Below are 25,137 nucleotides of genomic sequence, written 5' to 3' on the forward strand. Positions count from 1 at the left end.
CCAATGCTTTTCATTCTCAGCAATGTGGTGGAGGTCATTAAGAACAGCACTGAATGAACGGTTTGTTCTCAACCTTGTGTCCACTGCACGACACAGAATCAATGTCATTAACACCTGGCATTGCAGCTCTTGTCCATTCTTCTCTTTCCTCCCCAAAAAGCGTAACTATCGTAGGGATAACTCTGAATCCAGACTGACACAACCAGTCCTACGACATTCCCATCATGTGATCCTGACCATTTTGCATCACCACTCATTCAGTTTAACCTTTAGTCGGGGCCAAGGTTCTCACTTGCATTGAGTTTCACATATTTATTTGATTTATTTACATAACCAGTAGAAAGTAGTCTTTAAAAATATTTATTATATTTGATTCTAGAAATCATAGAAAATAAAAATTGGTACAATTATTACACAACTTGGAAAGGCCTACCACTAACCCTTTCACATCAGAGAACAGTTTTATGCAGAGCCAGAAAAGGAAACACCTAAGCCACTGGTGACAGAGGGAGAACACTGTTGACAGAAGGAGCCCTTGTAAATTTCGAAGTTTTCTTCTCTGTCATTGTTTCTGAGTAAATACTGGCCCAGTGCAAAGAGTTCTGAACATAAAAGGCACGTAGAGTAAGAATTAGACCCTAACAAATTAAAATAGCTGCACAAGTTTACATGAAGGAAAAGGTCCCATCAACGCAACTCTTGTGCCAGGCGTCGGTAAGATAAATGCAGAAGCCACTGCAACTCAGAAGTCCACAGACGCTCACCTGAATCAGGTACATGAGCTGGACGGCAACAGTAATTTGTTTATAAACCTGTAGATGCTTTATTATCATTTAAATCAGCACGGATGCTATGTTCACATTCATAGGTGGAGGGGCTCTCAAAGTATTTCTCCATGTGTATTTGTTCTTAAAATGCATTTTACCCTACTTACAGGTGTGTTAAAAATTCCTGTTGTCTTTTAAGGATGTAGCAAAACTGAAAATTGCTACTGTAAATCAAAGTCCTTATTTTAACTTACAAAGCCAGTAAAGCTGATATTTTACTATGATTTAAGCACCTGAAGTATATTCTGACCAATTTATATCCTCTGAGCTAAATTTAGGATCCTCAAGATTTGTTTATACATACAAATGCTGCAAAGCATTTCTTTAAAGCAATAAAAACTTAAAAAATACAAACAATCTTTTACTACAAAGATTCAAAATCCACATATGGTCTGCACTAAAGAAAAAGGGAACAGGAAGTCAGTCAGCAAACACTGCATGTGGAGAAGGTCCCACTCAGCGGAGCCAGGTCGTGTTCAGCTGCGTCTGCTTCTTGATGCTGGTATCCATTTTGAGCACTTCTCGAATGGCCATGGTGGCATAAGTAGAAGGAGGAAGAGAAAAATCCATTTTCAGAGCCCTGTATTTGCCTTCTGCCAGGGAACAAAGAAGAGACCAGTGAGAAAATGAAGGCCACTAGAGACACAACAGAGTCTGATCACCTCCACAGAGGCAAAGGACACTGCCTGCTGTGCTGAGGCTCTGATAATGACTCCACAGAACTGAGGGATCTGTAAGGTAAGACCAGCTGAATGGCGTGGAAATTCTACCTGGGGACTTCCATACAGAGAGCAGAACGATGCAGGCGTCTGGCCTGGTGGTCAACACCAGTGCCTAGGTGCAATCCCTGGGCCCCAGCTGCTGACTCCAGCTTCCTAATTAGACCTGGGAGGCAGTGGCAGTGGCTCAGGTCACTGGGTTCCTGTCACCCACATGGGAAACCTCGATTGTGTTCCAGCTTCAGCCCTGGACCAGCCTAGGTCACCACATGCATTTGGGGAGTGAACTGGTAGAGTTCTGCCTCTCAAATTATTAAAAAAAAAAGAAAGAAAAAAGGAATAGATGACAGAGAAGCGCAAGAAAAAATGAAGTTTTAGGCTTGATTCCTGAATTTTCCAAATGTTACTTAAGAGGCAGAGACAAAGAGAGACAGGCAGACAGAAAGCAAGGGCTTCTATCTACTGGTTTGTTCTCTAAACACTTGCCATGGGCAAGGTCGGAAGCCAGGAGCTGGGAATTCAATCCAGGATCCCCATATGGGTGGCAGGTCCCCAAGTCCTTGAGCCTTCCCCGCTGCGTTAGCAGAAAGCTGGAGTCAGGAGGCCAGAGCCAGGAATCAAACCCAGGCACTCTAACGTGGGACGTGGGCATCTGAAGCTCTAGGCTGAGCACTCACTCCCCCTTCCTGAACTAACACTTACCTTGGTTAACTCTCTGGGACACAGGGAGGAAATAGTCATCTAACATCACAAGCCTCCATCACAAATTCGTTCACGTTCAGTTTACTGTCCTACATACTTACTGACCTCCAACTATAATTATAAAGCTAAGGGAACAAAACACACAACAGAAATCACAGAGTGGGTGGGCCATGGTGGTGAGAATATACAAAAAAAAACCATGGTTTTCTGCATGAGAATCTTTATTTCAGAGCTGTCACAGAGCTGAGCACTGAGTGCTTACCAGAAGCAAACACTGGCGGGGGTTTCCCTTCCAGGTTGTCAACATCTGTGTTGAAGAGTGGAATTTTAGGATCATCATATGTAACGACTTCCCTTCAAAACACAAATAAAGGTGAGAATGAGCGTGAACATTCAAAAAAGGTACTAAGTTATTCTTCACCAATTTTTTAGCAAAACCCCACAGGTCTATGGTAAATAATTATAGACACTACTCTTCAAAAACAGAACAGGGGTGGGCTTTATAAATACGGCCTCTACACTCAGAGGAAGCAGAGGACTGATGATGCCAGTTTTTGTATCTATCACGATCAAGAGTCTGCTACTAACGAACAAGTGCTCGCAGTGTGGGGAAGACCAGGGCCAACTCTGCCAACCGCTTGCCCACAATTCAGAAAACAAGAGAGGGAAGGGGAGAAGGGGGAGGAGAGGGAAAGAGAAAAAATTTTCTGGCCATAGGAAACTAACTGAAAAATTTCATGTTGAAATTATAAAAGTTTTAGGTAATACTAGATATTAATGTATTTTAAAATGAGTTAATACAAGTATTTTTTTCTCTCCAGAAACATGATATTCAAATAACCAGATGGGGGCTGGAGTTGCAGTGCCCTTGGTTGAACTGCCACCTACAATGCCAGCATCCCATATAAGTGCTGATTCAAGTTTCAGCTCCTCTACTTCTGATCTAGCTCCCTGCTAATGAACCTTGGAAAGCTGTGGAAAATGGCCCAAATCCCTGGGCCTCTGCTACCCATGTGGGAGATCTGGATGGACCTTCAGGCTCCAGGCTTTGGCCTGGCCTAGCCCTAGCCATTGCACCCATTATGGGGAGTGAACCAGTGGATGGAAGATTCTCTGTCTCTCTCTCTCTCTCTCCCCCCTTTCTCTATCCCTCTCCCACTCCTTCTTTGTCACTCTGCCAAACAAATTTAAATAAATTTATTTATTATTATTTTTAATGAATAACTAGCAATGTAGTTAACATTTTTATTATTATATTAAAATATTTATTCTTTACTTAAAAGGCAGAGTAACAGAGAGGCAGAGGCAGAGAGAGAGAGGTCATCCATCTGCTGGTTCACCCTCCAAATGGCTGCAATGGTCGGAGCTGGGCCAATCCAAAGCCAGGAGCCAGGAGCTTCCGGGTTTCCCACGCGGGTGCTGGGGCCCAAGGACTTCGGCCACCTTCTGCTGCTTTCCCAGGCCATAGCGAAGAGCTGGATCGGAAGTGGAACAGCAAGGACTGGAACCAGAGCCCATATGAGATGCCAGTACTGCAGGCACATTGCAGGCAGTGGCTTTACCCAATACGCCACAGCGCCAGCCCCATAAATTAATTTTTTTTTGACAGACAGAGTGGACAGAGAGAGAGAGACAGAGAGAAAGGTCTTCCTTTACCGTTGGTTCACTCTCCAATGGCTGGCGCACTGCGCTGATCCAAAGCCAGGAGCCAGGTGCTTCTTCCTGGTCTCCCATGTGGGTGCAGGGCCCAAGCACTTGGGCCATCCTCCACTGCACTCCTGGGCCACAGCAGAGAGCTGGATTGGAAGAGGGGCAACCGGAACAGAATCCAGTGCCCTGACCAGGACTAGAACCCGGTGTGCCAACACTGCAGGCAGAGGATTAGCCTCTTGAGCCACGGCGCCGGCCATAAATTAATTTTTAAGAAGAATAAAATGACCAGATCAGTATTTCGTTAAGTATTTGAGTTAAGGCAAATTGCTCAGGGATAGCTATGTAGCATATCTTGGTTTGTTTTAGAAATAGGGGAAAAGTTCATTCTCTATAGATTGCATGAATAATTCAGTGATGCTGACAACATGTAAAAGTCACTTTTACTATGTTTGCATTCAAAACAGCATGATTTATTCCTTGATGATTTGAAAAACATCTGTTAGCAGTAGCCATGATAATATTATTAAGAACAATGACCAACACTTAGAAAATATGTATATGCTAGGTCCGAAGCACTGGAAAACATGTGAAGTAAAAAGTTTAATCTTTCCAAGTGTAATAATTTAGTCTTGTCTCATTCCAAACTATTACTCACCAGCTGACATTCTGAGGACGAATAATGATCTTTCGATAGGCCCCTGATAAGGAATAATCCCGTATTTTGTGTCTCATGTTGTCGATGTCAAGATTGTCTGCTGTGAGCATTTCTCTGTAGGCTTCACTAACTAACAGAAAAACAGAAAGAGTGAGTTGGAATGCAGTCCATCAGCAGGTTTACTTGAATGTAACTACTAACAGAGGAAGACACACTATCCACCAAAGGCCATTTCACTCAAAGTCACTAAAATACAATCTGCATATGCTGAGAGTTTAAAGAGACCATACACAGAGGCTTCAGACTCTCTGGAAGAGTTATAAATAATAAGTGTACAAAAAGAAGAGACCTGGGAAAGCCACCTGGCTCACCCTCACACCTGATGCCAGATCTTTTTTTATAACTTGAGAGACAGAGTCTAACTCTTTGCTTGCTTGTTGCCATTTATGGAAGATAGGCCGTATCTACCCCAGACCAATCGGTGCCCTTAGTTCTCCTTGTGATCTTTCTGTATTCCCTATGAATCTCTTTATTTGCTCCAGGGTACTAGGCTTACATTAAACAGTAACTCCAGACACTTTATAACTTTTTACTCAGACTATTATCGAAATTTCCCATCTGTGCACTCAATTTCCAAGCATAAATGTACGAATTCATTTAGGGGCTGGCATCATGGCCAGCATGTTCAGTTGCCGCCTGCAACATCAGTGTCCTATCTGGGCGCCAGTCTGTGTGTGTGTGTGTCCTTCCAATCTAGCTCCCTGCTAATGCGCCTGGCAAAGCAGTGGAGGACAGTCCAGGTACTTAGACCGCTGTACCCAGGTGGGAAACCAGGAGGGAGTTCCTTTGGCCTGGCCCAAATCTGGCCATTGATGCCAACTGGGGAGTGAACCAGTAGATGGAAGATCTCTCTCTTTCTGTATCTCCCCCTTGCTCTCTCACTGAACCTTTAAAATAAAATAAATAAATCTAAAAAAATGTTTAAAAAAGGAATTTATATTTAATCCTATTAAATTCTTACTGCAGGTCACCTTATTTTTCATATAGTTAGTATTAACTATTTTGCTTGTACTATTTGCAAATATGATAAGCAAATGTATTTAGTCAAGTTATTTGTAAAAAATGTTATAGAACATGGTCAAGGAAAAGACTCCCTTACCACATACTAGATCCCTTCCCCTTCCCCCACATGGCAACCAGGAAGGTAATAGGAGCAATTCTTAACAGCTTCTGGACAATCGGGAATAAAGGCAGGGAATTCAAACTTTTCACAATATAAACTTTGTCACGAATTCTTATTACCTCTATGGTTTTCTTTTTAAAGTTAAAGTAGAGTTATACACCTACTTTCTGACTCCTCTCGGCCTTAATAATTAATGAATTTCAGAAACTTAAATAATGCAAATATTACTACTGACTACAAATAACACCATCTCTACTATCTAATTAATTAATTAATTAATTAAAACTATCCACACCCAGTATATGTTTCAATTTTAAGCATGTTGTGAAATCTGATGGAAGTAAAGTTTTAAAATTACATTCAAAGTACTGATTTTGTTTTTCTGCCCCCGTCCTTGGTTGCCAGCAGGTTAATTATGTTAGACTTAAAACTATCTTCTCCACATGGGGACTTACTTTTATGCTTTGGGTAGATAACATCAAAACCAGGCAAAGGCATCACCACGTCGTGGATAGAGTAATTGTGAACATCATCTTCTTCAATGTAGGTGGCTGTGGCTGCAAATTCACAGGGAACAATACATTTTTTTTTAAAGATTTATTTTACTCATTTGAAAGGCAGAGTTACAGCAAGAGACAGAGAGAGAGAGAGAGAGAGATCTTCCATCTGTTGGTTTAATACCCAAATGGCTGTAACAACCAGGGCTGAGCCAGGGTGAAGCCTGGAGCTAGGAGCTTCTTCTGGGTCTCCCATGTGGGTATAGAGGCCCAAACACTTGGGCCATCCTCCACTGCTTTTCCCAGGCACATTAGCAGGGAGCTGGATTGGAAGTGGAGCACTTGAACCGTTGCCAATATGTGATGCTGGCCCTGCAGGTGGTGGCTTTACCCACCACACCACAGTGTCAGTCCCAAACAACACATTTTTAAAAATTAATAGGCATATTTTCATGAGCTCAATCTCATATTTATATAATATCTTCATGTCAGAGTAAATATTGATACAAGTTCAGTGGCCCAGGAAGCTTCAAGAGAGTAAGTGAAGTTACGATACATATCCTTTTGTCTTTTCTACTCTATTCAAGAAATAAAAATCAAAGACTTAGAAAGAATAGAATTCTAAATGAAAATTGAACGTTTATTTCTTATCTTGGTGCTTAGCTTATTTCTCATCTTAGTTCTTAGTTTATTTCTCATTTTTAGGAATACCTGGTGTTTACAATCAATCCCTTTATCCTTCTTAACTCTGCAAGAGAACCTTGGAAAGACAGCAGAAATGGATGCATTTTTTTTTAATTAAAAAAAAAATGTTTTTAAAGATGTATTTTACTGTTTGAAAGGAAGAGATATAGAGAGAGGAGAGAGATATTTTCCATCTGCTGGTTCACTACCCAAATGTGCAATGGCTGAGGCTGGGTTGAAGCCAGGCGTAAGGAGCTTCTTTTGGATTTCCCTAGGGGGTGCAGGGACCTAAGCACTTGGGCCATCTTCTGCTGCTTTCCCAGACACATTAGCAGAGAGCTGGATCAGAAGTGGAGCAGCCAGGACTCAAACCAGTGCCCATATGAGATACCGACACTGTAGGCAGAGGCTTAACCTTCTATGCCACAGCGCCAGCCCCGACAGTGAGCAGTTTGAAAAACCAGCCTGGGATGAGCATCGTGGCTTAATGGGTGAAGCTGTTAGTTCAGATGCCAGCACCCCATTTTACAAGGCTCACTGGAATCCTGAATTTCAGTCAAGTTTCTATCTAATGCACCTGGTAAGGCACTGGAAGATGCCCCAGGTGCTTGGGGTCTCTGTCATCCTTAGGGAGACCTGGATGGCGTTCCAGGCTTCTGGCTTCAGTCTGACCCAGACTCGGTTGTTGTGGCCATTTGGGGAGCGAAGCACCAGGTGAAGGTCAGCTCTCTCTGTCACTCTGCTTTTCAAATACATACATGCATACATACATAAGTCTTTAAGAAGCCTATATTTAGAGGATGAAACACACTGGCATATGGGACATTAGAATGCCCTAAATTTGACCTATATTGGATGAGGGGAAAAATGCTGACTCAAAAAAAATCAAATTTTCTGAACAAATTAAAAACCTTAGTGGATTTATGAGGTCTGCATGCAAACGTAGCAAATACTCAGCTAATGGACGGTAGCCACGTAGTCAGGGGAACAGGGACCTCGGAATCAGACCTGATACTCAGTCCCAGCTTTTCCTTCCCCTAATCAGCTGTGCAACCATGGACAAGTGACTGTGCCCTCACGTGAAAAACAGAATTTCTGTGAGGTTTAAATGAGAGGATGCAGGTCAAGGTCTTGGTGCTGTGGCACCGTCACAGCAGGTGGAACTAAAGTTTAGTGCTGTCTCAGGCATGCATCAGGCATGGCATACAGCGGGCACCCATGCTATCACGGTGCACCCTGGTCTTCACTTGAGGAAACTCCTCAATGCTGGTAAGAGCAAGCTGAGAGGCTGACACACACCCACAAGCTATGCATATGTGTTTTCTAGACCCACGTGAAAGTTTGGAAAGAGATTTTTGTTATCCGTTGGTCTAAATGCTACTGTAGTTGACAAAATGAGGGGTCCACAGAGTCCATTCAAACTAGTACAATTCTTCATTAACGATACGGATGCAGATTATCCAGCCTAAGCTGACACAGTCTCCCTCTCTCTTAACTCGTAGCCAGGCGAGATTTTTAAAGCCGTTAGTGTCAAATAACTGAAGCCAGGTTTGGTCAAATGACAACATTTGTTGTGTTACCTCCTTTGAGAACAAGGTCCCCTGGAACAGGTTTCAGTCCGTAATCTTCTATCCTCTTGCTCACCATGTTATTCCACACATAGCTTTGATAGCTATGAATATACATTAAGCGATTATTTCTTGGTATCTGGAAAAAATAGGCAAGAGCAAAATACTCTGAGTATAAAAAGTACTGTAGTGCCCAACACATCTTGCTTATTTACTAATGATCTCATACTTTAAACTCATACTTTAAATCGCATTTAGAAGTAGTGACTGACACATAGCATTAAAGAGAGTATGTGGTGTTAATAGTCATGAGCAGCAGCGGCAGCTCACCTGGTGTCCACAAAGCACACATGCATGCAAATTCAGCAATTGCCATGGAATTTATACCCTCACCAAAGACACATCCCTCAAACTCAAGGGACTGGCAAATCAATTACAGAGCTAACAGCGCTTTCTCCCCTGTCGTCTACAGAAGGAGAAGAGCTACTGATGGAATTGACTACTAATTTTATGCAGCAAAAATCCTGTTGGTTTTGTTTTTTCATCTGAAAAAAGTAACTAAGACTTAAATTTAAGGGCTGAGCTTTAATGTGTCTTGGATTATACCTGAACCAGTACTGGTATAAGCTCTGCTGGCCAAGGCAGTACCCACACTGGAGCCACCACAATGAAGCCAGACTAAAAAGCAACCATGTACACTGCCTACGGTCCAGTCCTTTTACAGTTCTGAGGATGGGAGTGAGCCAGAAGCCACCATGTATTGCATTCTGAAAGCCTCAGATGACTAGACGCTTCACTTCCCACTGGCCACCCTAGCCTGCACATGAGCGCTTCCTCACGTCCTCACTGTTAGTAAGTAACGCCAGCACTGCCCCGATGCAGCCACTCAACTCAACTCAGGGTCTGGACGAGGGTCTCTAGGTAAATCACGTCTCGGGGGCCACCAAAGGATCCTTACTTCCCTTCTGCTCCTTCAAAATCTAGTAAAATCTCTCAAGGCAAAATTAACAGAGCGTGAAGCCACTTCAGGCCATCGCCTGACTTCACGAGTCGCACTCACTATGCCAAACGCAGAAACTATATTCTTCATTCCATACTTTGAAAGTCCTCGAAGCAGCTGCCCTTCCACACACCTTTTCACAGGCAGTTTTCTGAGGGCAGCAGCTGGGTCTTTGGTCTTCGCCCATTCTTCCCTGCATTTAACCAAGTACCCTTTTTCGGCTGTGGGGAGAAAAGGCTACGATGAAACGATTTTTCCTATATTGAAACTTTCATAAGTTTCAGAGTTTCATTCTTAAGTTTTCAGAGTACACAAAATTAGAAAACGCTATTGATGGTACGGGTGCCATGAGGAGCTTCCCTCACCTGTGAGCAGGTCTCAGGGAAAGGCTGGGAAATGCAGAAAGGCTACACAACTCTGTGGCTTGATCAACACGCCACTGTCCCAGCCAAAGGGAAAAGCCACTCACTGTTCATTATCATGATTCAACCTTTGAAAAAAACCTGTAGTTCTGGGGCTGGCGCTATGGCACAGTGGGTTAAAGCCCTGGCCTGAAGTGCTAGCATCCCATATGGGCGCCAGTTTGAGTCCCGGCTGCTCCACTTCTTTTTTTTTTTTTTTTTTTTAATTTTTGACAGGCAGAGTGGACAGTGAGAGAGAGACAGAGAGAAAGGTCTTCCTTTTGCCGTTGGTTCACCCTCCAATGGCCGCCACGGTAGGCGCGCTGCGGCCGGCACACCGCGCTGATCCGATGGCAGGAGCCAGGTGCTTCTCCTGGTCTCCCATGGGGTGCAGGGCCCAAGCACTTGGGCCATCCTCCACTGCACTCCCTGGCCACAGCAGAGAGCTGGCCTGGAAGAGGGGCAACCGGGACAGGATCGGTGCCCCGACCGGGACTAGAACCCGGTGTGCCGGCGCCGCAAGGCGGAGGATTAGCCTAGTGAGCCGCGGCGCCGGCCTGGGCTGCTCCACTTCTGATCCAGCTCTCTGCTATGGCCTGGATAAGCAGTAGAAGATGGTCCAAGTCCGTAGGCCCCTGCACCCATGTTGGAGACCCGAAAGACGCTCCTGGCTCCTAGCTTTGGATCAGCACAGCTCTGGCAGTTGCGGCCATCTAGGGAGTGTCTCTGTCTCTACCTCTCTATGTAACTGTCTTTCAACTAAATAAAATAAATCTTTAAAATAAAAAACAAAAACCTGTAGTTCATCTTCTTTTTCCACTGTGTTGTCAAGTTTAATGGATGACTTTTCTTAAAATAATCTTGTAGTTTTTTAGTTTAGAAATGCACGATTGCCCAAAGTGAGCATAACTATTTTGACAACTTGTAAAGCAGTAGTTAAATCCTTTCTTAGGCTGGCGCCGTGGCTTAACAGGCTAATCCTCTGCCTTGCAACACCGGCACACTGGGTTCTAGTCCCGGTTGGGGCACCGGATTCTATCCCGGTTGCCCCTCTTCCAGGCCAGCTCTCTGCTGTGGCCCGGGAAGGCAGTGGAGGATGGCCCAAGTGCTTGGGCCCTGCACCCGCATGGGAGACCAGGAGAAGCACCTGGTTCCTGGCTTCGGATCAGCACAATGCGCCAGCCGCAGCGGCCATTGGAGGGTGAACCAACGGCAAAAAGGAAGACGTTTCTCTCTGTCTCTCTCTCTCACTATCCACTCTGCCTGTCAAAAAAAAAAAAAAAGTAATCCCAAATGTAAAAAAAAAAATCCTTTCTTATACAGATTGGTTTTAGAGATATTCCCTATAAAGTTTTTAGTGAACTCTACAAACTAGAAATCTTGAAGGCTTTTGTGCCAAGTCCTTATACCCCATTCCACCACACTGTACATAACAGCCAAAGCTGAAATCTGTTTTGGATTGCCCTATTTAAGAGATTTAATAGTGTAGAAAGAAAGGGAAATGAGTCTATTATTTTAATATACTTACTCATTTGTGAATTAATGAATTAGGTTGAGCTAAAGAGCTAAAAACAGGAATGGTAAATCTCATATATATATTTATATAAACTTCTGAAAAATACAAACCAGCTTTTTAATTTTACTGTAAACAAAGACAATTCTGAAATAACTACCCCAATTTGCATATACACTTTTAGTCAAAGCAATTTCTTAAATACACAGCCATGCATTTTATTATTTTATTCTTACCTCCAGAACGAGGTTTCAATATTAAATCCATGACTTCTGCCCAGGAATTCTGTAGTATAGCTCTAAAATTAAATAGCATTTATTTCAGTTCGTTTTGAGTTAAGATGGTTAAACGCTCATGTCACTGAACAGCCAGCAAACCATATTCACTTTATATTGAACTTAAAAGCAGACAGAAAAACCAATGTTCTACATTACAAATGGAAATACCAAAAAAACTTTTAAAAATTAATAACATAATGCTTACTCCAAACATTTAATACCATTTCAGTTTTAAAATGCTGTAACATTATAAAAACTACATAATCATGCTCTACGCTGTTATATACAGTATTATCTATATGGATTAAGGTTAAATCTTTATGTGCCAAACCTCCCCCTCCTTCTCTCTGTGTATCTCTGCCTTTCAAACAAATGAACAAATGAATCTTTACCAAAAACAAAACAAAACAAAACAAAACAAAACAAACTCAACAGCATATGGATCATCTGATTGCCCAAAAGAAAGACAAGTGATTCATTTGTTTCAGACATTAGGAAATCCAGAAATAATTAAAAATACCACCAACAAATACCCCTGCATCTTTTCCAGAGTTCTTTTAGGTATTAAGCCATTAAATTCATACCTTCCAACTTGATACGTGGGGACAGCTGTTGTTCCAAATCTTTGCATCCCATAGTAGTTAATAAATCCAATCTCCTTGAGAGAGTTCATGGCATGCTGTACTTGCTCATCAGTTCCTGTTATATTTCTGCACAGGCCCAAATCATCCAGAGAAACAAATGTGCAGTCAGACACATTCAGAGATGAGTCCCATAAACGACTACAGCTTGGCTTCCCGTATCTCTCCCTGGCTCCCCACAGCTTTCTCTCTACCTCCTGAGGGTCCACCTTTTTCTCTTTTGAGGTAAAATACACGCAAATGTTAAATTTAGCATTTTTCCATTTTAAAGTACACGACTTGGTAGCATTTAGTACATTCACAGTGCTGCACAACCTTGGTCGCTTGCTGCTTCCCAGCCCTCTTCTTTCCCCACTCAAACTCCGGACCCAGAGAAGAAGTACTCCCCACACTTCCCATGGCCTTAGTGACCTCCTTCTTCCTTGCTGTGCCTTTCAGTCTACCTAGTTCGGGTACCTGGGCTCCGTCTTTTAGATAGTACTGGAGGATACCGTAACTTCCCAAAGGCTGTGCTGGGGAGGGGTGTGTGGTGTGTCTTTGCTCCCCCAGCTGTCGGGCCCTGCTCTGGCTTCCCCTGGTGTCACTCCTGGTAGTACCAGCCAGCCTGGACCTAACAGACTGAAGGAGACCCAGCAGGCCCCTCTCTGCTCTGCATGCGGCCTGCAGCCCTTTACCTGAGAACAACAGTAAAGTGATTTCCTTGAAGCTCTCCCAATTTCAGCGGGTTTTTCTGATAGCTGAAATTCCCCAGCTTAAAGTTCATCAAGCACTTATTCAGGTGGGCAAGTCTTTGTGCAGATATTCTTAAAAAAAAAAAAAAAAAGAGAGAGAAGAGGATCATGAAGTAGTGGGCTGAAAGGTCGAGGACAGCTCACCACAGAAAACAACGCGACCCCACAGCTGTGGGCACAGGAAAGGCAAGGCACCACGGTGCAAGGCAGGCAAACTCTTTCTCTCTGGATTGTTCCTTCAGTAACTGCCCCTGGTGGGAGGATGTGACCTGGGCCATGTGTTATGTACTTAAAGCTTATTATTTATGCACTAACCAGGGATGCAATATCAAATGCTGAATTTTTCACTTTTTGTGGGGAAGAGGTGTGAGAAAAGGCACTGTGGAAGAGAACAACCCTGCATAACTATAAAGAATGGTTACCCGGGGGTAAGCAGTAGTTAAGATGGGGGCTGGCATTGCGGAGCAGCAGGTTAAGGTGCCGCCACCTCATGTGGATGCCGGTTTGGGTCCTGGCTGCTCTGCTTCAGATCTAGCCCTCTGCTAATACGCCTGTAAGAGCAGTGGAAGATGGTTCAAGCGCTCGGGCATATGCCACACATGTGGGAAACCCAGATGGAGTTTCTGGCTCATGGATTCAGCGTGGCCCAGCCCCTGCTGCTACAACCATTGGGGAACAAATTAGCAGATGGAAGATAGATCTCTTTCTCTAGCTGTCACTCTCTGCCTTTCAAATAATTAAAACAAATCTAAAAATCAAAAACACCCACACTGCTTACGACTCATGCACCCATATGGGAATGCATAGGTTCCAGATCCACTCTTGATTCTAGCTTCCTACTAACATGCCCTTTGGGAGGCGGCAGGAGATGGCTCAAGGAGTTGGGTCTCTGCCCCCAACATGGGAGACCAAGCTTTGGCCTGGGTCAGCCCCCAGCTGTTACAAGCTGTGTCTCTGTCTTGCTGCCTTTCAAATAAATACATTTTTTAAAAATTTGGAAAAAACAGGTATAAGCCACATTTTTAACTGTCAGAAAAATATTGTCAACTCAGTACAAAAAGCTTGGAAAATACAGAAAAGTAAAAAAGTTTGTTTCATTTCCTGGCAAGGAGAAGCTGTTAACATCTAATTTTGTATTTCTTTTCTTTTTTAAGCACCTATTAGGAATAGATACGGCTATAATCTTACCACAAATCTGTACGCTGCAGCTATCATTTAACATGAATATTTCCCATGCTATTAAGAAGTTTTCTTTAAAAATTCCTCATCCTCTTCATAGGTAGTATCAGACTACTCCACAAAATTCATGGGAAAAGGAATTAAAAGATAAGTTTATTTTGGTGACAAAAAATTTCGAAATCTATGCAGTTTTTTCACATATTTTCTGTGAATGCTTTGAAGATCTTCATATAGGATTTTTTAAAAAATTTGCACCAGGGGCTGGTGCTGTGGCGTAGCAGGTAAAGCTGCTGCCTGCAGTGCAAGCATCCCATATGGGCGCCGGTTCTTGTCCTGGCTGCTCCAGTTCTTTTTTTTTTTTTTTTTTCGACAGATAAGAGTTAGACAGTGAGAGAGACAAAGAGAAAGGTCTTCCTTCTGTAGGTTCACCCCCCCAAATGGCCGCTATGATCAGCACTGCGCTGATCCGAAGCCAGGAGCCAGGTGCTTCCTCCTGGTCTCCCACGTGGGTGTAGGGGCCCAAGCACTTGGGCCATCCTCCACTGCCTTCCCGGGCCACAATAGAGAGCTGGACTGGAAGAGGAGCAACTGGGACTAGAACCCGGCACCGACCCTGCCCCACTTCTGATCCAGCTCTTTGCTATGGCCTGAGAAAGCAGTAGAAGATGGTCCAAGTGCTTGGGACCCTGTGCCCATGTGAGAGACCAGGAAGAAGCTCCTGGCTTTGGATTGGAGCAATTCCAGCCGTTGTGGCTGTCTGGGGAGTGAACCAGCAGATGGAAGACCTCTTTCTCCTCTCTCTTCTCTCTCTCTCTGAGCTCTGCCTTTCAAATAAATAAATAAATCTTTAAAATAAAAATTGCACCAAAGTGAACTGATTTAATTCCATTTTTCTACAAACTGTGCGTTCATTTGAGAGGAAGACAGACAGACATAGAGAGAAATCGCCCATTGGCTTACTCCTCAAATGCCTGCAACAGCCAGGACTAAGGCAGTCTGAGCCTGGAAACTCAATCCAGGTCTCTCAGATGGGTGGCAAGGACACCTCCCAAGGTCTGCATTAGCAGGAAGTTGGAACTGGAAGTGGATTTGGGACTGAAACCCAGACCCTCCGAAACGGATGCTGAGGTCCCAAGCAATGTCTTACTTGCTACCCCAATCATTTGACTCTCAATAAACTTTTTGAAGTATTTTCAGATTTGAAAAACAACCAAGTAAAGCACTAAGTAGTCTCTGTACTATCTCAATCCTCCACCATCCTGCTGTATACCTACTTTCTACATACATATTATCTACTCCCATTTTGGAGTTTTCTTGATACCTTTTTAATATATGTTATAAATATACAGAACATTATACAAATCATAAATACTCAGCTTGATGATTTCTTACAAAGTGAGCATACCCATGTAACAAGAGTATGAACCCAGGTTTTCCCTTTTAAAAAGACAAATTTGGGGGCAGCCATTTGGCACAATGGTTAAGACAGTGCTTGGGATACCTGTATCCCGTAGTGGACTGGGTTACAGTCCCAAGTCCGCTCCTGATTCCAGCTTCCTGCTAATGTGCACTCTGAGAAGCAGCAGGTGATGGCTCAAGTGGTCGGTCCCTGCCACCCATGTGAGAGACATGCAGACAAGTTCTCAGTTCCTATCTTCAGCTTGGCCTAGCCTCAGCTATTGTGGGCATTTGGGAAGTGAACAGTTGGATGGGAGATCTGTCTTTCTGTCGTTCAAATAAATTAAAAAAAATTTTTTTAAAGAAAACAAATTTTGGCACATTATAAATTGTTCAGCACCTTGCTTTTTTTTTTACTTGAAATGCAAGCTGCAGGGATGTCTCACCCATATTGCACTTCTGGGCTGCCTCTTGGTGTAACCACAGTGTGGCTGCTGCACTGAGTGCATCTGCCATCCTTTCTCTGACCAGTCCCCTTTAACGAATGCTGAAGTTGCCAGCAATCTTTTGCCATCACAAACAATTCTACAGCAAATACTCTTATATGATATTTCTTTGTGCACTTACAGAGGTGATATTTGGGATAAATTCCTGTAAGTGGAAGTGGTAGATTTAAAGTTTCAGCCACCTACTGTCCTCTAGAGAGGTTATCCCAAAGTATCCTCACATCATGAATACGTGAGTACCTCCTGCCTCATCCCCATGACTACTTCCTCACACTCACAGCGTAGAAGAAACCTCTGTGGGCTCTGCCAATCTGGCGAGGGGGAATGACAGCTTATCTTGGTTTCTGTTCACATGCTTCTTCCTATGGGAGAGCTTAACATTTCTTCACAGGCTGACTGTGAGATACGTGTTTATCCTGTTGCCTACTGCTCTACAGGATTATGAAAATTTTTCTTACTATATTTATATATTAAGAAAATCTACCTAGTATCATACATTTTACAAATATTAATTCCCACTGTGTGAATTTATGTTCTCTTTAACTATTTAGAAAATTTCTGACCTTGATTTTGAAAAAATTGAAAAGTGGCAACACTATAATGAACTAACTTAACACTTTTCACCTAGATTTACCAGTTGTTAAGATTTCTCAAAAAAAAAAAAAAGAAAGAAAGAAAAAGGCCAGCGCCGTGGGTCAACAGGCTAATCCTCCGCCTTGCAACACTGGCACACCAGGTTCTAGTCCCGGTTGGGGCGCCGGATTCTGTCCCGGTTGCCCCTCTTCCAGGCCAGCTCTCTGCTATCTATGGCCCGGGAGTGCAGTGGAGGATGGCCCAAGTGCTTGGGTCCTGCACCCCATGGGAGACCAGGAGAAGCAACTGGCTCCTGCCTTCGGATCAGTGCGGTGCGGCGGCCATTGGAGGGTGAACCTACAGCAAAAGGAAGACCTTCCTCTCTGTCTCTCTCTCACTGTCCACTCTGCCTGTCAAAAAAAAAAGTAAAAAAAAAAAAAAAAAAAAGGCCGGCGCCATGGCTTAACAGGCTAATCCTCTACCTTGCGGCGCCGGCACACCGGGTTCTAGTCCTGGTTGGGGCGCCGGATTCTATCCCGGTTGCCCCTCTTCCAGGCCAGCTCTCTGCTATGGCCCGGGAGTGCAGTGGAGGATGGCCCAAGTGCTTGGGCCCTGCACCCGCATGGGAGACCAGGAGAAGCACATGGCTCCTGGCTTCGGATTAGCGAGATGCGCTGGCCACAGCGGCCATTGGAGGGTGAACCAACGGCAAAGGAAGACCTTTCTCTCTGTCTCTCTCTCTCACTATCCACTCTGCCTGTCAAAAAAAAAAAAAAAAGATTTCTCCAGATCTGTATTAGACATCTCATATGAACACACATTACACACACATATATACACAAGGGAGTGAAATCTATATATTTTCTGAACCACTGGGTGTTAAACACTAGGACACATTATTCCTAAGGACTTCAGTGTGCATCATGTAAGAACTGTGTGACACAAATGGTCAACTCAGGACGCTGAATATAACCAAACACTCTAACAGCATCACTTTAGAGGGCTGGTTCGAGTCCGAGATTCTTCACTTCCAATCCAGCTCCCTGCTAATGTGCCAGGGAAATCAGCAGAGGATGTCCCAAGTCCTCGGGTTCCTGCACCCACATGGATGGAGTTCCTGGCTCCTTGCTTCAGCCTGGCCCAGGGCCAGCCATTGTAGCTATTTGAGGAGTGAACCAGTGGATGGAAGATTTCTCTCTTTTTAACTCTGCCTTTAAAATAAGTAAATAAATCTTTAAATACTAACAACATCACTTAGGTGTTTTTCAAATTTGTATTTATCTACTTGAGACAGAGGACAGAGAGAGCTCCATCTGCTGGCTCACTACTCAAATGCAAGACCAACACAACTCCTCCCACCCTGCTTACTGTTTGTTTTATACCTGTATTTCATGCTACCTTTCAATGTAATTTATGATTAGCTTGATCAGTTTAAAAATTGGTATTTCACTAGTATCAGTTTATACATTTGTTTCCTAAGAAAACACATGTATATGTAATCCAAGACCATAACATTGTTTTGTTCAAGTCTTGCACCATTTCAAAGTTTTCTTCATAGAGATCTTACACTTTAAAAAAAAAAAAATGATGTATTTATTTGAAAGGCAGAGTGATGGTTGAGGGAGAGAAAGGGAGAGAAAAAGAAAGACTAAGAGAGAGAGAGATCTTATACCACTGGTTTGCTTCCAAACTTCCCACAACAGCCAAGATTGGGCCAGGCGAAAGCCAGGAGCCAAGAACTGCAATTCAGTTCTCCCACACTGAAGGCAGAAACCCAAATTACTTGAGCCATCACCACTGCAACAGCAGGAAGCTGGAGCCAGGAGTTGGAAGGTGAACTCCAATGTGGGAAAGAAGAGTCTTAACCGCTGGACCAAATGTCCCCTCCCCCTTTCTTTTAATACTGTGAGAAAGACTTTTTACCACTGTGATTTCTAACTGGCTATTACTTCTTTATCAATTTTTGCATGTGAATTTTTGTTATCTTTTATAATTTCAATCAACTTTTTGAACAGTTGAATACAATCCAGATAATCAACAAAACCTACATTTGGCTACTTCCTTTCTAATTTGGAATATGTTTTATACCTTAATTTTGCTGCATTAGCAAGTGTGCTCACAGTGCTCACTCGTAACAGTGGTAATAATGTGCCTATGTTTGTCTTGTTGTTGGCTCTAAATGAAAATTTTTCAGTATGTCTCAATGCATTAAGATAGACACTCATTTGTCTTCTGAGATTCATATATTTTTTGTCAGCTTAAGACTCATCTATCTCTACCTTGGTAAAACGTTTATTCCTAATAAATAACCAAATATAGTAAAAAAACAACACATCAAATAGGATTTATTTAACTATTCATTTAAGATAACCCCATGAGGGTTGCTTCCAATTTTAGTATTAGAAATAATGCCACACAGTACATTATCGTGTACAAGACAGTGGCTTTGATTTTCTCTGAATTCAGATTTCCTCTGACAAGACACCGGGTCTGAGAACTACTAGAACAGTGCACATGCTTCACTCTGCCGACTCTGTCAGCGGTTTCCAGGGTTGGTCTTGGAGCTCACCTGTGCCACCAGCAGCCAGAACCCACCTTTGCATGGGGATACAGCAGGAACTGGATATGGATCTCAGGACAGTGCCTGCAGGAAAACTTGAGCTCCATGCCAAAGCAGCCCACCAGAGTGGGAGTGGTGGTGGCACAAACCATGTAGAAACTTAATTCTATTCCCCAGTCTCACATACGTTCTTGCTGAGTTCAATAAACTGCTTACACTCTACCTATATAATACTGGCCTGACACCTGATCTCACAGAATTCTTTCTTTGATGAAAATTTCACCACCCTTCCTGAACACAATCAATTTCCTTATGTACCACACATCAGCCTATTTGTTTCCTACCTTTATCTACATATAAGCAGCCTAGCAATGCTTCTAAAAGAAGAAAACATTGTTACTACACTGTTAAATAACAAAACTAATAAAACACAGGTAACTAGACAGAGAAGTTAAGAACCAGACAAAGTTCCTACTCCCCCAGGTCCTCTATCCCCTGTCCAGCCCAGGCCACATACTGCTCAGAACAAATTCAAACGGCATCAGGCAAGTACAGCCCAGATATAGACCAGCTGACAAGAGGCACCAAGACCAGAAGATAAAGGCCATTGAGTCCCTGACTTCAGATTTATGGAGACAGTGGGCGAGCCTAAGGGCATAAATGAATCCAGGAGCAGTCTCCTGAAAGAGGCTAAGAACGGAGTAAGGAACAAGTGGACAGAAATCACTATGGCCGTAGAAACTGACAGGGTAACTGGGAGTCAAGGGCAAAGAAGCAAAGGGCAACCTGGCTGTCCTAGGAGCACTCCAAGGACTGCTCCCTGCAAGTGTCTGACCACTCGACCCTTCTGCTTTCAGAAAGTTCACCACTGTAACCACAGAAAGGCTCAGGCTCCGCATCACTTGGTTTCCAGAATACTAGCAATGTGCAACTGTTAACATTCTCGCTCCTGGCAACCATGAATACTAATGCCTCTCCAGATTTGCCTGTTTTGGGACATTTCATACAAATGGAATCACACAATATGTGACCTTGCCTCGTCACTTGGTATAATGTTTTAAAGGTTTATCCATGGAGTATGCATCAGCCCACCATTCCTTTATACAATGAGTAATATCATCTTTTTTTTAAAAAGATTTTACTTATTTATTTATTTGAGAGGTAAAGTACAGACAGTGAGAGGAAGAGACAGAGAGAAAGGTCTTCCTTTCGTTGGTTCACTCCCCAAATAGCCGCTATGGCCGGAGCTTCGCCGATCTGAAGCCAGGAGCTTCTTTCTGGTCTCCCACGTGGGTGCAGGGGTCCAAATGCCTGGGCCATCTTCTACTGCTTTCCCAGGCCATAACAGAGAGCTGGATTGGAAGTGGAACAGCCAGGACTAGAACCGGCACCCATATGGGGTGCCAGCACTGCAGACAGAGGATTAACCTACTGCGCCACAGCACCGACCCCGAGTAATACCATCTTGACGGTACAACAGACATCTATTTCTGAATCCCACCGGCATGGAAAAAAGCCAGAGCTGTACTACAGTCCCCTTATCCTTGGGGAATGTGTTCCAAGAATCCCTGGTAGACGCCTGAAACCACGGACAGTACCATATCTTATCAAACACTGCAAGGCCATGATCTGACCACTACACTGGCTACTAAGTGTCTGACGTGAATGGTGTGTGCTGCACAAAGGACGATTTACATCCTGGGCAAGATTTCATCACACTGCTCAGAATGGCACACAATGTGAAGCTTAAGAATGATTTATTACTGGAATTTTCCATTTATTTTTGGACCACGGATGTCAGCGTTGTAGTGTAGCAGGTTGAAGCCACCACCTGTGACGCCAGCATCCCATATGGGCACCAATTCAAGTCCTGGCTACTCTACTTCTGACCCAGCTCCTTGCTAATAGCCTGAGAAAAACAGAAGATGGCCCAAGTATTTGGGCCCCCGCCACCCACATCAGGGATCCAGATGAAGTTTCCAGCTCCTGGCTCTGGCTTGCCCCAGCCCTGACTATTGCAGCCACCAGGGAAGTGAATCAGCATAGAAGATACCCCTCCCCCTCTCTCTGTATCTCTTTCAAATAAAATAAATAAACCTTTAAATGCATATATGAATTTGGACCATGGTTGACTGCAGGTAACTGAAAGCGCAGAAGGTGAGGCCATATAATAAGGGGGCGGAGCTATAGAACTCAGTTCATGGTGAGGGTGCTCGCTGAGAAATGAGGGAATGGTGTTGACAACATCTTTATGATACCATTCATTGTTCTAATTCTGATCTTACATCAAGCACAGAAAATACAGTGAATGATAGGGAATATGAAAATCTCACTTCCAGGTATCAGGCGCTAACCTAAGCAGCTTGTTGCACAAAACTCTTTATTAACAAAGCCAGGGAAATACTGGCCCAAGTTCAGATAGGAGGCTGGCAGGAACAGGCAGGAAAAGAAAACAAATCATTCTGAATAAGACTGCTCCTGCTTCAGAGCCTGTTAAAGCTGCTAGGTGGCTTCAGAATTACAGAAGCTGATAAGAAATGCTGCTTATCCTCAGTTTGAACAATTCAGCAATAATCAAAATCCTTCCATGGCAGAGTAGGCTTATCCTGTTCCCCAGTTCTCACGGGAAAGGCCAACCTGCCCAGCCTGTGCCTCCACTGAGCAAACTAAGGGTGTAGCCTGTATCCGCGAGATAAGTGCTATGAGCTTGCAAAGGCCAACATTCATGTGTCCAATGTGGTTCCTTTCTAAGTCAACAGGAAGATGATAAAGGCAGAGAGTGCCTTTGAGTAGAGCATCTTGGCCAAGGAGGACACCTGCTGGCTGGTGGAGAAGACAGAAATGCCTTCAGTCTCTACACAGGATAAAACCATGATAGGACTTTTGGGCCTCAAACTAGCAAATGAGTTTTTCAACCACAACCCTGTTAGGGGGTGAGGAGGTTCTGGAGGAATCAAAGAATAAAGGTGGCAGGCAGGGGCTACTTTTCTGCAGGCCCATTAGGCCTGGCTATCAACAATCACTAGAATTTCATATGCGATGGAGTCAGAATTCCACTTTTTATCTTAATCAAGTTTTATCTTAATCAAGTTATTGGGGCAGGTGCCGTGGCGCAGTAAGTCGATCCTCTGCCTGTGGCACCAGCATCCCATATGGGTGCCGGTTCTAGTCCCGGCTGCTCCTCTTCCAATCCAGCTCTCTGCTGTGGCCTGCTAAAGCAGTACAAGATGGCCCAAGGACTTGGGCCCCTGCACCCACATGGGAGACCAGAAAGAAGCAGGGGACTCCTGGCTTCAGATTGGTGCAGCTCCGGCCGTTGCAGCAATTTGGGGAGTCAACCAATGGACAGAAGACATTTCTCTCTGTTTCTCCCTCTCACTGTCTGTAACTCTACCTCTCAAATAAATAAATAAAATCTTAAAAAAAAAAGTTATCACAGATACAGGCCAAGATTTAACTAAAAATATGCCTGTTATAGAATTGCTTCTTGTAACAAAAAACAGGAAGCAATGTAAACATTCAAAAATACAGTTAACGGTTAATAAAATAGGGTTCATCCATGTATTTTGTTACGCACTAAACAGAGAATGAGTACATCACTTATTGATCACAAGAAAATAACTTCTTATATAAACATTTTGGTTTAAAAGTGGGAAAAGCCTCCCCAAAATAGATACCAAGCTGTGAACAAGCAATCTCTGAGGGAGCACACTATTACGGCATGGCTTCCATTTCTACCTAGCTCTTCCAGCTTTCAAGGCAAACATTCTTAAATTTAGGTGCAAAAATTTAGAGATGGACATCTACATCTTAGCTATTGTGAACTGAGCTACAATGAACTTGGAGTTATAGATAACTCTTTTTCTAATCTGTATTCTCACCATCTCCCCACAAGGGTGCTTTTCAAATAAATAAATAAATCTTAAAAAAAAATAAAAAATAAAATAAAGAGAGTCTAAAATGTGCACAAGAGAACCCCCACTTTCAGAGGAGAGACTAATCTCCAATTAGTCTCACAGCTGACTTCTCATCAGAAACCCTACAGGCCAGGAGAGAACAGAGAGACATATAACGAGTGAAATAAAGGCCTTCCATAACAAACAGAAATTGAAAAAAATTTGTCATCACTCATCCAGCCTTACAAATGTGCTTAAATATTTGATAAATAAACACAGAAATATAGTCATCATTATGAAAGAATGTGAAGGCAGAAAATCTCCCGGTAACAATGCAAAGGAAATCAATCCAAAGCAAACAATAGGAATATTTACAGGAAAATGGCAGAGCCAAGTCATTACTTATCAATAATGCCTTTGAATATAAATGGCCTAAATTCTCCAATTAAAAGAAATAGATTAAAAAACAAGACCCATGTATTTGCTGCCTAAAAGAAACAGATCTCACCAACAAAGATACACTCTGACTAAAAGTGAAAGGATGGAAAAAGATATTCCATGCTAAGACAAAATGGGGAAATTCAGCAAACATTGGCATAGGCGAGGACCTCCTGGGAAAGACCAAACAAACAATAAATCAAAGCAAAAAATAGACAAATGGGATTACATCAACCTATGGAACTTCTGTACTGCAAAGAAAATAAACACTCAGCAAAGTGAAGAGGCAACCAACAGAATGGGAGAAAATATTTGCAAACTATGTATCTGATAAAGGATTAACATCCAGAATTTATAATGAGCTCAAGAAACTAAACAAAACAAACAATCCATTTAAGAAACGAGCAAAGGACTTGAACAGGCATTTTACAAAGGATGAAATTCAAATGGCCTTGGAGCTGGTGCTGCAGTGTAGTAGGTTAAGCCTTCATCAGCAGTGCTGGCATACCATATGGGCACGGTTCAAGTCTTGGGTGCTCCACTTTCCATCAGCTTCCTGATAATGTGCCAGAAGATGGCCCAAGTCCTTGGGCTCCTGCACCCACGTGTGAGACCCAGAAGAAGCTCCTGGCTTCAGATCAGCCCAGCTCAGACCATTGCGGCTGTTGGGTTTGGAATAGCTCAGGGCTCTGGCCTTTCGTACCTTTCCAAGGATGAGACAGAAAGAAGACAGAACTGACCAACAAAGACAGGTTACTTTATTAAAGAAAAGAGGGGTGGCAGTCTATCCTTATCAAAAGACTGTGTGCAGGGTGCGTTTAGAACTAAATTTTTATCCAGTTAAGGAGGAAATTTGCCACTATGGGGGCGGGGAGTGGGTAGAAGGCAGCTGGGAAGAGTAGAGGGCTCTTTGAAGCCTCTGGGATCTTTTCTGTTATCTGTTTCACAAGATGCCCTGTGCAGCTTATTTGCTTTGCAATGAGTCTGGAAGGGTCTGGTTCGGCACCAAGACTCAAGAAAAGGGAGCAAATGGGGCAAGGGGAGAAGGAGGAAGAGAAGGAGGGGAAGGAAAGTACGACATATCCTTTAGTGGCCATTTGGGAACTGAACCAGAGGATGGAAGACCTCTCTCTCTCTCCCCCCTATATGTATATCTGCCTTTCAAATAAATAAATCTTAAAGAAAATAGAAAAAAAGAAATACAAATGGCTAACAGACATGAAAAAATGTTTAGGATCACTAGCCATCAGGGAAATGCAAATAAAAATCACAATGAGGATTCACCTCACCCCAGTCAGAATGGCTCTCATACAGAACTCATGAAATAATAAATGCATAAATGCCGGCGGGATTGGCACTATGGCACAGTGGGTTAAAACTCCAGTCTGCAGTGCTGGCATCCCATATGGGGGCCAGTTCGGTCCCAGCTGCCCCACTTCTGATCCAGCTCCCTGCTGTGGCGTGGGAAAGCAGCAGAAAATGGCCCAAATCTTGGGCCCCTGCACGCATGTGGGAGACCTGGACGAAGTTCCTGG

At 43.4% G+C, this 25,137-nt stretch overlaps 1 protein-coding gene across 2 annotated transcripts in view; it reads right to left on the reverse strand.

The window, feature by feature from the left end:
- Window positions 1-315: 315 nt before the first annotated feature.
- The window catches only part of PUS7 (pseudouridine synthase 7), a 52,100-nt gene continuing 27,278 nt past the window's right edge, over window positions 316-25,137 (reverse strand). For both annotated transcript variants that reach the window (XM_062215180.1, XM_062215129.1), the window contains exons 8-16: window positions 12,996-13,124; window positions 12,265-12,390; window positions 11,639-11,700; window positions 9,549-9,709; window positions 8,501-8,627; window positions 6,195-6,296; window positions 4,557-4,686; window positions 2,511-2,602; window positions 316-1,420 (exon numbers count right to left, since the gene is read on the reverse strand). In XM_062215180.1, coding sequence (XP_062071164.1) covers window positions 1,284-1,420; window positions 2,511-2,602; window positions 4,557-4,686; window positions 6,195-6,296; window positions 8,501-8,627; window positions 9,549-9,709; window positions 11,639-11,700; window positions 12,265-12,390; window positions 12,996-13,124 — 1,066 coding nt within the window. In that variant the 3' untranslated portion in view covers window positions 316-1,283. The remainder of the gene's footprint in view (window positions 1,421-2,510; window positions 2,603-4,556; window positions 4,687-6,194; window positions 6,297-8,500; window positions 8,628-9,548; window positions 9,710-11,638; window positions 11,701-12,264; window positions 12,391-12,995; window positions 13,125-25,137) is intronic.

The sequence above is a fragment of the Lepus europaeus genome, chromosome 1 (assembly GCF_033115175.1).
Source record: "Lepus europaeus isolate LE1 chromosome 1, mLepTim1.pri, whole genome shotgun sequence".
In the NCBI taxonomy this organism is placed as follows: domain Eukaryota; kingdom Metazoa; phylum Chordata; class Mammalia; order Lagomorpha; family Leporidae; genus Lepus; species Lepus europaeus.